Raw genomic sequence first — 12,650 nt, forward strand, 5'->3', positions numbered from 1 at the left:
CCTTTTTTACCTTTTTCCAGAGAAACTGGGGAGGCTGCTGAAGGTCCTTCTGGGGAGTGGGGTCTTTTCCCCAGGTTCTGGGATAGCTGCTGTGGTTGTACTGAGGGTGCTAAAAGGGACACTGACTGTCCAATTGGGGACTTCGGTGGTCCAATAAGTGCTGCTGGGGGTCCCGTTGGAGCTGTTGGGGGATTAAGCAGGGCAGCAGAGGGAAAGATTTTTAGTGAATAATGACTTAAATTTCAGTTTTGTTTGTCTACTATATGATAGAGCGGCACAATTACTTGTTAAAAGATTGTGATCTCGATTCAAACACCCACGTGATCTTATTTCTAAATGACAGTGATTCTGAGCAGTTGCCATGTATCGGTATGAACATATATGCTCTATATATAAATGATGTATGAACATATATGCTCTGATAATATAGTGTATAGGTTATATGCTGTTATAAAATAAATACATTTTCTGTATTCAGATATAACTTTTTTTTTTTTTTTAGGTAGGCCTACAAATAAAATGACAAAATGTAGATGTTAAAAGACATTTATATTAAATGTAATATTACAAAACAACACATTCATGAATTGAACCAATTTGGAATTATTAAACAACTCACAAAAATATTGACATTCATAAAAAAATATTACAAGACCTTGTACTCAACAGACCAGATATTATTTTACCCTCTGAGAGGAGGTCAGATAAATAAAATAGGTTTGAAAGCAGTGAGGCTTGTCTTAAGTGAGACCACACTATGGATACGAGGCCTCCACACACGATAACGTCCTCTAGAAACTGTGTATACTGATTCTGAAACTCTTTAACTGCATTCTCCTCACGACTGTTAAAATAACAACAAACATCTTCACAGAAAGTGCTCTCCTTGCTTTCACTGTTGCAGACAATGACTGACACCATGTATTGCTAGCACTTCTCTTACTGGTCAGGGTTAAGGCCTATTTATACTTCTGCGTCGAACTGCCGCCGTAGCTACGTCGTAGGCTGTGTGTAGCGCGCGTACCCTACGGCGTACCCTGACGTGCACCTCTCCAAAAATGTAACAACGCGCCAATTCTACGCGGACACAAGCGCTGTGATTGGTCTGCCAGAACCCCTCCCTCGGGGTTTCACATGCTCCCTGCGGACAACGACACAGAAGTATAAATTAAAACCAACACGTTGCCTACGGCGTATAGGCTCCGGCGTAGGTCCGACGCAGAAGTATAATGAGGCCTTTAGGGTTAGGTTAGGGTCAGGTTAGGGTCAGGGTTAGGGTCGGGTCAGGGTTAGGGTAGGGTTAGGGTTAGGGTCAGGGTCAGGGTTAGGGAGAGGTACTGGTCCACCACATCCAGATGCTGATAGCACCTCTGCTTCATACCATGAACATGCATAAACATGAACAAACATAGATAGACAAACTCATCAACACTCTTGACTTGTGTCACTGTCCCTTGAATGTGGTTTAAGCTTTCCCTCACAATCAGATTTAATGTGTGGGCAAAGCATGGCAAGTGCTTCCATTCAGCTTTCCGGAAAGCTGCTTTCATGTTGCTGGCATTGTCAGTCACACAAGCAACCACTTTGTTTGAGATTCCCACTCTTCACACATCTTTTTAAGTTTGGCTGCCAGGTTGTCAGCAGTATGTCGGTCAGTGAATGAAAAGCAGTCAAGAAGAGGTGATGAAAGAGTAAAATGTTCATCGATAAAATGACGAGTGACTGCCATAAAACTTGTAGTTGTCCAAGACGTCCAGGTATCAGTCGTCAGACACACAGCAGAGGCATTGCTGACTTTCACCTTCACCTCTTCTTTAATTCTGCTGTAGAGCTGTGGCATCAGAGTGTTTGATATAGTCTTTCGGTTCGGTAAAATGTATGATGGATCAATTGCCTTCTAGAATCTTCTAAATCCAGTGTCACTGACGATTGAAAAAGGTTGAAAATCCAGTGCAATCATTTTAGATAACTCCTCATCCACTTTGCTTTGTTTGACAGGGCCAATTGGTGTTCTCACAAAGCTGGTCATCTAACTCTGTCTCGTCCTTTGGACACTGGAGCCAGATGAGGACGCAGTAGAGGCCGTAACAGAGGAGACAGCAGCCGTAGAAGCACGACTACCTCAGGCTTAGAAAAAAAAAGAAAAAAATGAACTTCCGACATTGTCTATTTACTGTGTTTTTAGCCAAGTGCAACACAGTCAGCGACACACTGGGATAGACTATGTGGTGCCTGCCTTTTGCGAAGTGAATTTCCCCTTGCCCTTCCATAGCTGTGCTCTCTTCTTGAGCTTTGTGTTGGCCACCCAGTAATGAGGGCATGCCTGTCTCCCAGTGGTGTTTTCAGAAGAGCCACTGCTGTCGGCTGCACTCCAATGCTCGTTTGCATGCCTCTTCTCCCCATCCTCCCAGCACCTGATCCGGCAGATAGCTGTGCTTTCTTCTTGAGCTTTTTGCCTGTGGGATTGTCCGGATGAGCCGTCTCCAGCTGAGCAGTCGTCACTATCGCCAGCCTCGTCCACTCCTCGGCTGGGCTCTCTGGGCTCTCCGCTGCTGCTGCTGAAGGGGATCTCAATAATTTAAAAGAATTATATATGTTTTAATGAAACTATGGCTGATTGTCTAAATGGATTAATCTAACAGCCTATCACACAGTATAAATCAACATGACAACAGTCTCCTACACAAACTCAAACAGGTATGAGGCTCTCTGTGTTTTCAGCATCTGCACACACACACACACACACACACACACACACACACACACACACACACACACACACACACACACACACACACACACACACAGTCTCACTGTATGAGGACACTCCACATGATCTTCATCTCCAGAGCTGCTCTTCAGAGTCACTTCACAAGCTTTCCCCCGTTTCATCTGAGAAAAACTACTGTTAAACACACACTGAAACTGTCTGATTACATTTAAAATTAAAGTTTTTATTCATTTCAAAACACATCATATTTGATGCTACATTTGTATTCAGTCATAAAACATAGAATCCAGAAAAATATAATAAAACACACTTTAGGAAGAAAAATAAAAAATAAATGTGGGCCCTAAATTAAAAGGTAGCTTACTCTGTGGAGTTTAATTGTGAACAAACAAATTATGATGATATTTTTGGCCATATCCAGCTCTATTTTTGAATTATGAATCATTTGTGTCCTAATACAAAACAAAAGGATTTAATGTATAATAAATACAAACCTCAGGATGTCAGTCATTTACAATATCCAGCATCTTAGATAATAGTCCAGAAACAGGGAATATAACAGATGCACTGTTGAAATGTCTATTTAAGAGGTTTTAAAAAGGATTTATAGATATATGTGGTATAATATCCCGCTCTAGTGCAGTAGGTGTCGGTGTGCAATTGTTCCAAACCCACCTGTAAAACACAGGAAGAAGAGGAAAACGAAAGGAACAGCACCTGGGCCTCGTTTATCACCGCTGCGTCGCACAGAACAGGCCCTGAGAGAGGCGGACGACACTTCCGACGCATAAGCTGTGATTTATAAAAACAAACTTGACGGGAAAATGTGCGCACCTGCACGCAAACTGTGACCTATGTGTACGAACGTTTTGGAGACGGAGCAGTTTGGCGAACCGATGGTGAGCTGGAGTTAAATGTCGTTTTGGTCGCTTTTAGACAGAGCATTTTAAGAAAATTATACATATACAGAAAGATAATACAACTATAATTTAACTCACCAAGCCTGTCACATGAAGCAAACATCCAGTCCTACATGTCCGCGGCAGCGAGCGCGCTGGGCCGTTTAGTGAAACTGACGCATTAGCCTTTATCTAACGCAGATGAAGGAAAACCGTACATCTTCATTATGAGTCATAATCATAAATACAGTGCATGTTCACAATAACAGTTTAAATAAATAAAAGAATGATTTAAAATATGTTTTACTTATGATATAAACGTTTAGATTAAATATAATCGATAATGGACGAACGGTTTTATAAGTAGCCTACGCCATTTTTGGCTTTCGGGCGCACGTACACTTTTAGTAAGGATCCTACGCACAGTTTTATAAATGAGAGCCCTGATACCCAAACCTGTTACTCACTGGATTTGATCTGATCTATGACCCAGAAAACATTTCTACAGATTTAGCACAATGCCTCCAAATCTAATAATACTCGCGGCCATTTATGTGTTTAATCCACTAATCCATCGAGACCAGCAAGAGATTCTGAGAACGACGCGCGCGCGGACTGACAACAAGCGTTACTGAGTTTAAAATACTGATGAATTCATATAATTATTATTATTAATACATTCTCCATTAAAGTCATTTGTAATTATTAGGAACTTTGTATATAAAGCGTGATTTAAATGTGAAGTTACAGAAGGCTGTTCTTCTGCTACTCCGAACAGACGAAGAATCTGCCAGAAATTACAATCTTTTGAAGTTAAAACATGAAGTTTTATTGAGAAAGGTTTATTGAAAACGAATATGTTTCTGAAAGTTTTCCCCCATTTCCTCTTCAGTTTTAGGCTGTTGTTTTTGTGATGTGAAATCGAAAGTATTTTTGAAGCAGACATTTACAGTAGACAGACAGATGAAGCCTGACGCTAATGAACAACAATCTGCTGTTATTAAACTGAATATCTCAGTTCAAATATAGCAATTATGGTTAGTAGTTATACAGTATGTCTATTATAATTCTGCTTTTACTCAATCAGTTATTTTAGGATCTTTTCAAAGTAATGAAATCAATCATCATTGTGAACTTGAAGTAATGATTAAATGACAAATGATTCAACAATTAATACAGATTGGGCAAATCTGATTGTAAAATGATATTAAACGGTAATAGAGAATATAACAAATCAGCTTCAATTTTCCCACTCAAAGTTTTAAACACAATTTCTGTTCCCCAATGAATTAATATTTAGAGTCAGTTAAACTCATTAAACAATCAGAAATGATTAAGACCATTCGGTTATTTTACATGGCAATATATTTGTCTGTAACTCACTTTATTTTATAGATTGTTTTTGCTGTTGCTGTTGTTGATGATAACTCAGCATTCTTCATTATTGTCTTAAATAAGATGTTCTTCATCTGTGTAAAATGGTGTCATCTCCAGGTGATGCTGAAGGATTGAGTGTTTTCAGAAAGCAGTGCTGATCAGTTTTCAGTGTCAGTTTAGCTGCAGTATGTCAGAGGAAAGAGGAAAGGACTCTCTCTCTCAGATGAGGCTCTCAGAGAAACACAGGTAAGACTGCGTCTGTTTTCATCAGTTTAAACTCCACTGGACTTTGTGTTTCCCTGTCAATAACACAACTTTAAGCATATTTGCACATGCTTTGCACAATTTCGATTTTTAACTTCTTAAATTAACTCTGACATTGTCTATAAAGCCCTGTTTGCTCTATAGAAAATATCACAGTTAATAATTTGTTAATAACCTTCTAGACGCTGAATTAATCCAAATAAAGGACTTCAGTTTTTAGATCATACAATTATTGACAGACATTAGGAAACAACTATACACTTAATTTAATTCAAGTATGCTAACACAACTGTGTCACACAGACATTTCTGCTCTCTATTTCTGTCAATAAACAAAAACTTTAAATGTTCTCATAAATTAGAGTGAAGTATTTTTTAACATATTAAATCTCTCTCATATATATTAAAGAAATCGTTAAAGTAATGTGAGCCAGTAAAATAAAATAGTAATTAACTATAAAACAGTAAATTGTGTGAGTGTGTGTATTTCTGTGGAGGATTAGATTAAGACACAGATGTGTTTCACACACAGTTGATCCTCCTTTACTAAAGTGTTTTCTCTCTGTTCTTTGTGTCATCAGTGTAAGATCAGGCTCACATGTGTCCAGCTCTGTGTCTCTGAAGAGTGATCAGTCTAAAGATGTAGATCCACCAAACTTCAGTGAGAAAACGCCATCATCTAATAAAAGGTATTTTGTGTGTTTACATTGCATTATATTGTTGTATTATTTGTTTACAGTGGTTTATGTGATTGAACTTGACTGAATTAAACAATAAGTCACAATAAAACTCAATTCCTGAGAACCTTAAGAAACTCATTCCAGTAACACAATTACACAGGCAGCCACAAGGAGACACAAATACACTATGGAAAATAGATCATGAAACTAAACATGTATATATGTTTATCCATCCGACTGCAGTCATAAATGGACAAATGCACAGCTATACTGCATTTAATTACTATTTGCAACATTAAACCTTTTCAAATGAGACTGTAGTATCTCCTGTAGTAAAGTGTTTTCTCTCTGTTCTTTGTGTCATCAGTGTAAGATCAGGCTCACATGTGTCCAGCTCTGTGTCTCTGAAGAGTGACCAGTCTAATGATGTAAATCCACCAAACTTCAGTGAGAAAACACCATCATCTAATAAAAGGTATTTCATAAGTTTCAAAAAAAATTGTCACACGCTGTGTTTAAAAGTTGTATCAGCGAATACCAATCATGAAACATTTTTAGATCCAATATTTATCATTATTTATCATTGAATCATTTATCATGATATTTCTCATTGACTATTCTGATAAATATTTGATCTGATAAATATTTATCAGAGCATTCACAGCTAATGCTTTTTCTCTTTCTATGAAATTTTGCCTGGAAAATCAGTATTTATTTGATTTATTTGATTACAGGCTTCAATATGAGACATTAGACTCAGACGTTCAGACTCACAGGAACCACGAGAATTTCAAAGACAATCTTCTAGGAATCTTCCAGGTAGTAAAACACATTTTTATAAATGTTTAATATTCTAACAAACAAATATGTTATTGAACAAAGACATTTTATTGAATTCCTCCAGATCTATTTTTTCCTTTGAAGCACTTATATATTTTTTATTTTTCTATTTGTTAAAAATAACAGCTGGTTAACATGTTAGTCTTTTAACTGGATTTTTTTTTATAGATATTATAGTTATTTAATAAATTGTGTTGACCAAATGTAGATGTACAATTTGGTTTAAATTGTGTATTTTTTCTTACTTTTGTTTGTAGGATCTTGAGAGCAAAATAATCACGTTTCTGAAGAATGAGCTGGAGAAGTTTAAGAAAATATTACACAAAGAGAACACAGAACACTTTGTGAAGGACTTTATTGAGAACAGATCCAGTATCAAAGAATCAGCTCTTGATCTCACACTACATTACCTGAGAGAGATGAAGCAAGATGAAGCTGCTGATGCTCTAGAAGGTTAGAGACTCATGATCATCTGTCTGATTGTCTCTTATAAATGTAGGAGAGAAAATGAAGACTAAAACTGTCTATTTTCTGTTCCTGTGTTTAGATGAGCTGCTCTTCATTCATCAGCTGAAACGTGGCCTAAAGAAGAAGTATCAATGTGTGTTTGAAGGAATTGCGAAGCAAGGTGACGCCACACTTCTGAATAACATCTACACAGATCTCTATATCACTCAGGGCGGCAGTGAACAGGTCAATACTGAACATGAGGTGAGACAGATTGAAGTTGCTTCCAGGCATCATGAAGCACAAGAGATACAGGTTGAATGCACAAATTTGTTTGAAAGACCTGAACAAGACAAGGAGATCCGAACTGTACTGACAAAAGGAGTCGCTGGCATCGGGAAATCAGTCTCTGTGCAAAAGTTTGTTCTGGACTGGGCTGAAGGAAAAGAAAATCAAGATATCAGCTTCATATTTCCTCTTCCATTCAGAGAGATGAACTTAAAGGAGAAAGAAAAACTCAGTTTAATGGACCTTATAACTCAATTTTTCCCAGAGACAAAAGGACTGAACCTTACAAGAAGGAATCAGTTCAAAGTGCTGTTCATCCTTGATGGACTGGATGAATGTCGCCTTCCTCTGAAGTTTGATTGTAATGAGACGTGGCGTGATGTATCGTCACCAGCCTCTCTGGATGTTCTCCTAACGAACCTCATGAAGGGAAATCTGCTTCCTTCTGCTCTCATCTGGATCACCACCAGACCAGCAGCTGCCAGTAAGATTCCTCCTGACTGTATCGACCGGCTGACAGAGATACGAGGATTCAGTGACGCACACAAGCAAGAGTACTTCAAAAAAAGATTCACCGATGAGAATCAGGCCAACACAATCCTAGATCACATTAAACAATCAAAGAGTCTCTTTATCATGTGCCACATCCCAGTCTTCTGCTGGATATCAGCCACGGTTCTCCAGAACATTCTGGAGGAGAAAAGAAATAATGATGTGAAAAACACTCAGGCTGATGAGATCTCTAAAACACTGCAGGAATCAAACACAGTAGACACTCCCAAGACTCTGACACAAATGTACACGCACTTTCTCCGCTTTCAGATCCAGCAGAGCCGCCGAAAGTATGATGGAGAATACACACCAGATGTTTCCTGGGATAAAGACGCCATCCTTTCACTGGGGAAACTGGCATTTCATCAGCTGGAAAGAAACAACCTGATCTTCTATGACACAGACCTGGAAGCCTGTGGTATTGACGTCTATAAGGCATCAGTGTACTCAGGCATGTGTACCCAGATCTTTAAGGAGGAAACAGGGATCATTCTTGGTACCATGTACTGCTTTGTTCACTTGAGCATTCAAGAGTTTATTGCAGCCCTTTATGCACATCTGTTTCTAGACATCAACAAGACAAGTGTGTTTGATCATGAGTCTACAGAACAGGAAAACAGAAATGAAACCATGATTGATTTTCTCAAGACTGCAGTGGACAAGGCGCTCGAGAGTGACAATGGACACCTGGACCTTTTCCTTCGCTTCCTCCTCGGTCTGTCGCTCCAGTCCAATCGACGACTCTTACGAGGTCTGTTGACACAGCAAGACGGCAATGACCAGAGCAACAAGGAAATAGTTCAGTACATCAAGCAGAAATTAGAAGATGATCTTCCTGCAGAGAGATCCATCAATCTGTTCTACTGTCTGAATGAACTGAACGACCAAACTCTGGTGAAAGAGATTCAGACCCACCTCAGCAAAGGAAGTCTCTCATCTGGTGACCTTTCACCTGCCCAGTGGTCTGCTTTAGCCTTTGTGTTGTTGACATCAGAGAAAGAGCTGGAGGAGTTTGAGCTTCAGAAATTCAAGAAATCAGACGAGTGTCTCATTAGATTATCGGCAGTCATCAAAACCTCCAGAAGAGCTCTGTAAGTATTTTAATATATTTTGTTTTGCTCTCATCTGAAAAATGTTTTTATCAACATTACTCTATAGTGATTCCTCATCATGAACATGAACTTATCCCTGTAAAGCCTGACATATGAAATAATAGTCTGAATTTTTTTTTTTGTGTGGAGACAGTTTATCAAACCTTTAGAAAAAATATAAAAGACCATGTAAAAATGTTTGCATTTTTGTCTTGTATCATATGATGCACCAGACTTTAATGACTTGTATAGAATTATATATTAGCTCATACTCATACTTGTGGAAAAATAATTGGGTACAGATGCTATTTATATTGCCAACAAGTAAGATGAAATTCTGAAAGGTTATAATATAAAACATTGAGATTTTTATAAAACAGGCTTAAATAAAGTACATATATATTACCACATCATATATTAGTTGTCCCTGTCACGTGTCAGCGTTTGTTTGGACTTTCAGTTCGAGTTTTGCTTGGTTTCTATTTGCCTTTCTATGGTTACCGTCATTATCAGTTCAGTTGTGTCACCTGTTTAGTCATCATCGTCATTAGTGGTCGACTGATATATCGCCAAGGCCGATATATAGGCCGATATTTGGCACTTTTAAAATATCAGCATCGGCCGATACGTTTTTCTGATTGGCCGATGTGTTGGAAGCGGGACTTTTATTTTGACGGGCGGCGCTGAGAACACCAGCGCCTGATCACACAGCGCTCACTCACATTCTCCGTCTTCATTAGTTTACAATCTCTGTCAGTCATATCTAATACTTTGTTAGACAGAACTGGTAAACAAAGAAAGTAAATGGTATGCGAAAAAGTAAAGTGTTGCTTTTATATTATTTGTAACAGAAAAGGCAAACAATCAGGCTAAAATACTTTCTCATTTACTGTCAACATTCAGCAAATGCATAGCCTGATAAACGTGTGACTGCGAGTGACGGTGAAGTGAAGTGAGTGAATGCGAAGAGAAGATCAGCTTCACAGGAGACGTGATCGAAAAACTTTAAATCCTTCATATTAAAATATGCTGTGCTATATCCAGTTGGCCACTGTGTCATATTCATATAGTTTTCACTGTGTGCTGTATGTAATATTAGCGTTACCTTGTCCTTATTTGCAAAAATATGATCACCAGTGCGCACGATATTACCAGATTACTGAGTGCCCTGTTACAGTGTTTGCTTCCTTTTTATTAACATATTCATATATTTTTAAACAATTACTTTATTTGTGAAAAATACTGTAATAGGATTGCAGATTCAAGAAGTTGCCATCTAAGCATGTTTATTTTAAAGATTTGTTTTCTAATTTATTTAAAATGTATAAAATATTGATTAAAATAAATATCAAGTATATAATAATAATATCGGCTTTACATCGGCTATCGGCCATCCTGCTCTCTAAGATATCAGCATCGGCATCGGCCATCAAAAAACCAATATCGGTCGACCACTAATCGTCATCTATCTCGCCTGTGTTCTGTTAATCAGTGTAATGTGTGTTTGTATTTAAATTCCATTCTGTTCAGTCAGTCCTTGTCCGATCTCCGTCGTATTTAGTGTGTGTGAACCTTCTGCCCGTCTTCTATGTACCTGTATTATTTATATTGTGAGCAAATGTTTGCATTGGAACTTTAGATTCTCCTTCGTCTTCTTCTGCCTGCACCACACCGTGACAGTTCCTCTGGATCTCCCAGTAATTAGACATTTTAAATGCTTATTTTTATCAGTAATTCTGTAGTTTAATGTAATAATAATGTAATGTAATATGTAGATTGAGAGATTTACAAATAAACATTTATCAAAAGCCTGTTGTATAATATGTGATGTACACATTTAAAGTTGTTTTTTTCTACAAAAAAGTTATTTATTTATTTAGTAAATATTAAGTAAAATAAACTATAAATGTAATTTCAGTAATTGTTATGGATGCTTTTTTACTATCTTTAAATTAATGATATATCACCCATTGATCACCCTGCTCTCTAAGATATCGGCATCAGTCGTTGGTTAAACTTAATCTTGAAATAATACAAATGCAATTTCTTAGGTTCTTAGGTTAGGGGGATGGGCGATATGGCAAAAATATATCACGATTTTTTTCAGGAAAATCACGATTCACGATTCTTTTTATGTTGGTTTTACTATTTTGTGACTTAGCATTACAGCCAATCTAATGTCACTATTTTAAAAACAAAGCCTTAGGTAACAAAATATAAAAATATTTGTCATTATTTTCTTTGTTATTAATTATTAAGATCAAAGATACACATTACACATACACAACTTAATATACAAATTAAATAGGCTAAACAGTGCTTTATATTTTCAGCTACAGTAGGTGTATTTAACAGTAGCATTGAAGAAAGTAATTAAATGAACAAATATGAAAATAAAACAAAACAGACTTCACTGTATAAATTATACATTGATACTTATTAAAGCTACTATTAAAGTTATCAGTCAAGGGCAGTGAGTGATTTTCTCTTTGCATTGTGTTGTTTTATTAACATTAAAGGGATAGTTCTCCTAAAAATTCAAATGATCATAATTTACTCTCTCAAGTTGTTTTAAACTCGAATAAGTTTCTTTCTTCTGTTGAAAATAAAAGTTATTTGGAAGAATGTGGGTAACCAAACAGTTGATGTACCCCAGTGACTTCCATAGTATATTTTTCTCCTATGGAAGTCAATGGGGAACAGCTACTGTTTGGATAGCCACATTCTTCAAAATATTAATATTAGAAAAATATTAGAAAATATTAGAAGGAAATTAATACAGGTTTGGAAAAACATTAGAGTGCGTAAATGATGAGATCATTTTTATTTTTGGGTGAACTATCCCTTTAAGGACAAGCGGCAGCGTGTTTACTATTACTACTGTCTCTTTAACGGTGCGTGTCCACTACAGCGGCAAAACTCCGCTCAGTGCCGCTGGTAACGCTATAACGCCTCCGCTTTGGGGTGTGTCTGTTGCGAGTGTGTTTAATATAAGTTTTTTCAACACACGGACAGTATAATCATCAGCGATGCACGCGATTACAATTAGAAATAGACAAGCTTTGTTTCCAAATGCCCCAAGCAAAGATATCCTTTCAATTTTATAAACTTTTATTAACCCAGCCAATATAATCACAATGAACGCATCCAAAATAAAATCTTTAACATATATAACAACTGCAAAGCGTCTAATTTGTAAACAAAATGATTTACGCACTAAATCCAGCATAAACTCCGGCACAATTTGCATATTTTTAAACTCTCAAAACAGACGTCACATCCCGAACCTCACAGCAATTGGCTGCCGACCGCGTTTTTCGCTTGATATTTGCATAAAGTCGAGAACTGCCCAACCTTTTGACGCTCTCGGTCGCTCTCAACGCTTTCTCCGGTCCGCTGTCAATCCCAAAATGCACTGCGCGAGCGTGAAGCTCGACTTCCATAGGAATAAATTGAAAACGCTCGCTCCGCTCCGCTCGCAC

At 37.5% G+C, this 12,650-nt stretch overlaps 2 protein-coding genes across 2 annotated transcripts in view; both read left to right on the top strand.

Annotated features, from left to right (window-relative positions):
* The window catches only part of LOC311305794 (uncharacterized protein), a 1,216,100-nt gene that overhangs the window by 208,725 nt on the left and 994,725 nt on the right, over positions 1 to 12,650 (top strand). The window lies entirely within an intron of this gene.
* On the top strand, positions 3,434 to 7,360 carry LOC311305994 (uncharacterized protein). Its single transcript, XM_084434113.1, has 6 exons — positions 3,434 to 3,630; positions 5,125 to 5,253; positions 5,852 to 5,959; positions 6,318 to 6,425; positions 6,685 to 6,769; positions 7,048 to 7,360. The coding sequence occupies exons 2-6, from the start codon at positions 5,195 to 5,197 to the stop codon at positions 7,246 to 7,248; spliced, it is 561 nt and encodes a 186-aa protein (XP_084290239.1). The 5' UTR covers positions 3,434 to 3,630; positions 5,125 to 5,194; the 3' UTR covers positions 7,249 to 7,360.

This window comes from Rutilus rutilus (genome assembly GCF_951802725.1).
Source record: "Rutilus rutilus genome assembly, chromosome: 1".
Classification (NCBI taxonomy): Eukaryota; Metazoa; Chordata; class Actinopteri; order Cypriniformes; family Leuciscidae; genus Rutilus; species Rutilus rutilus.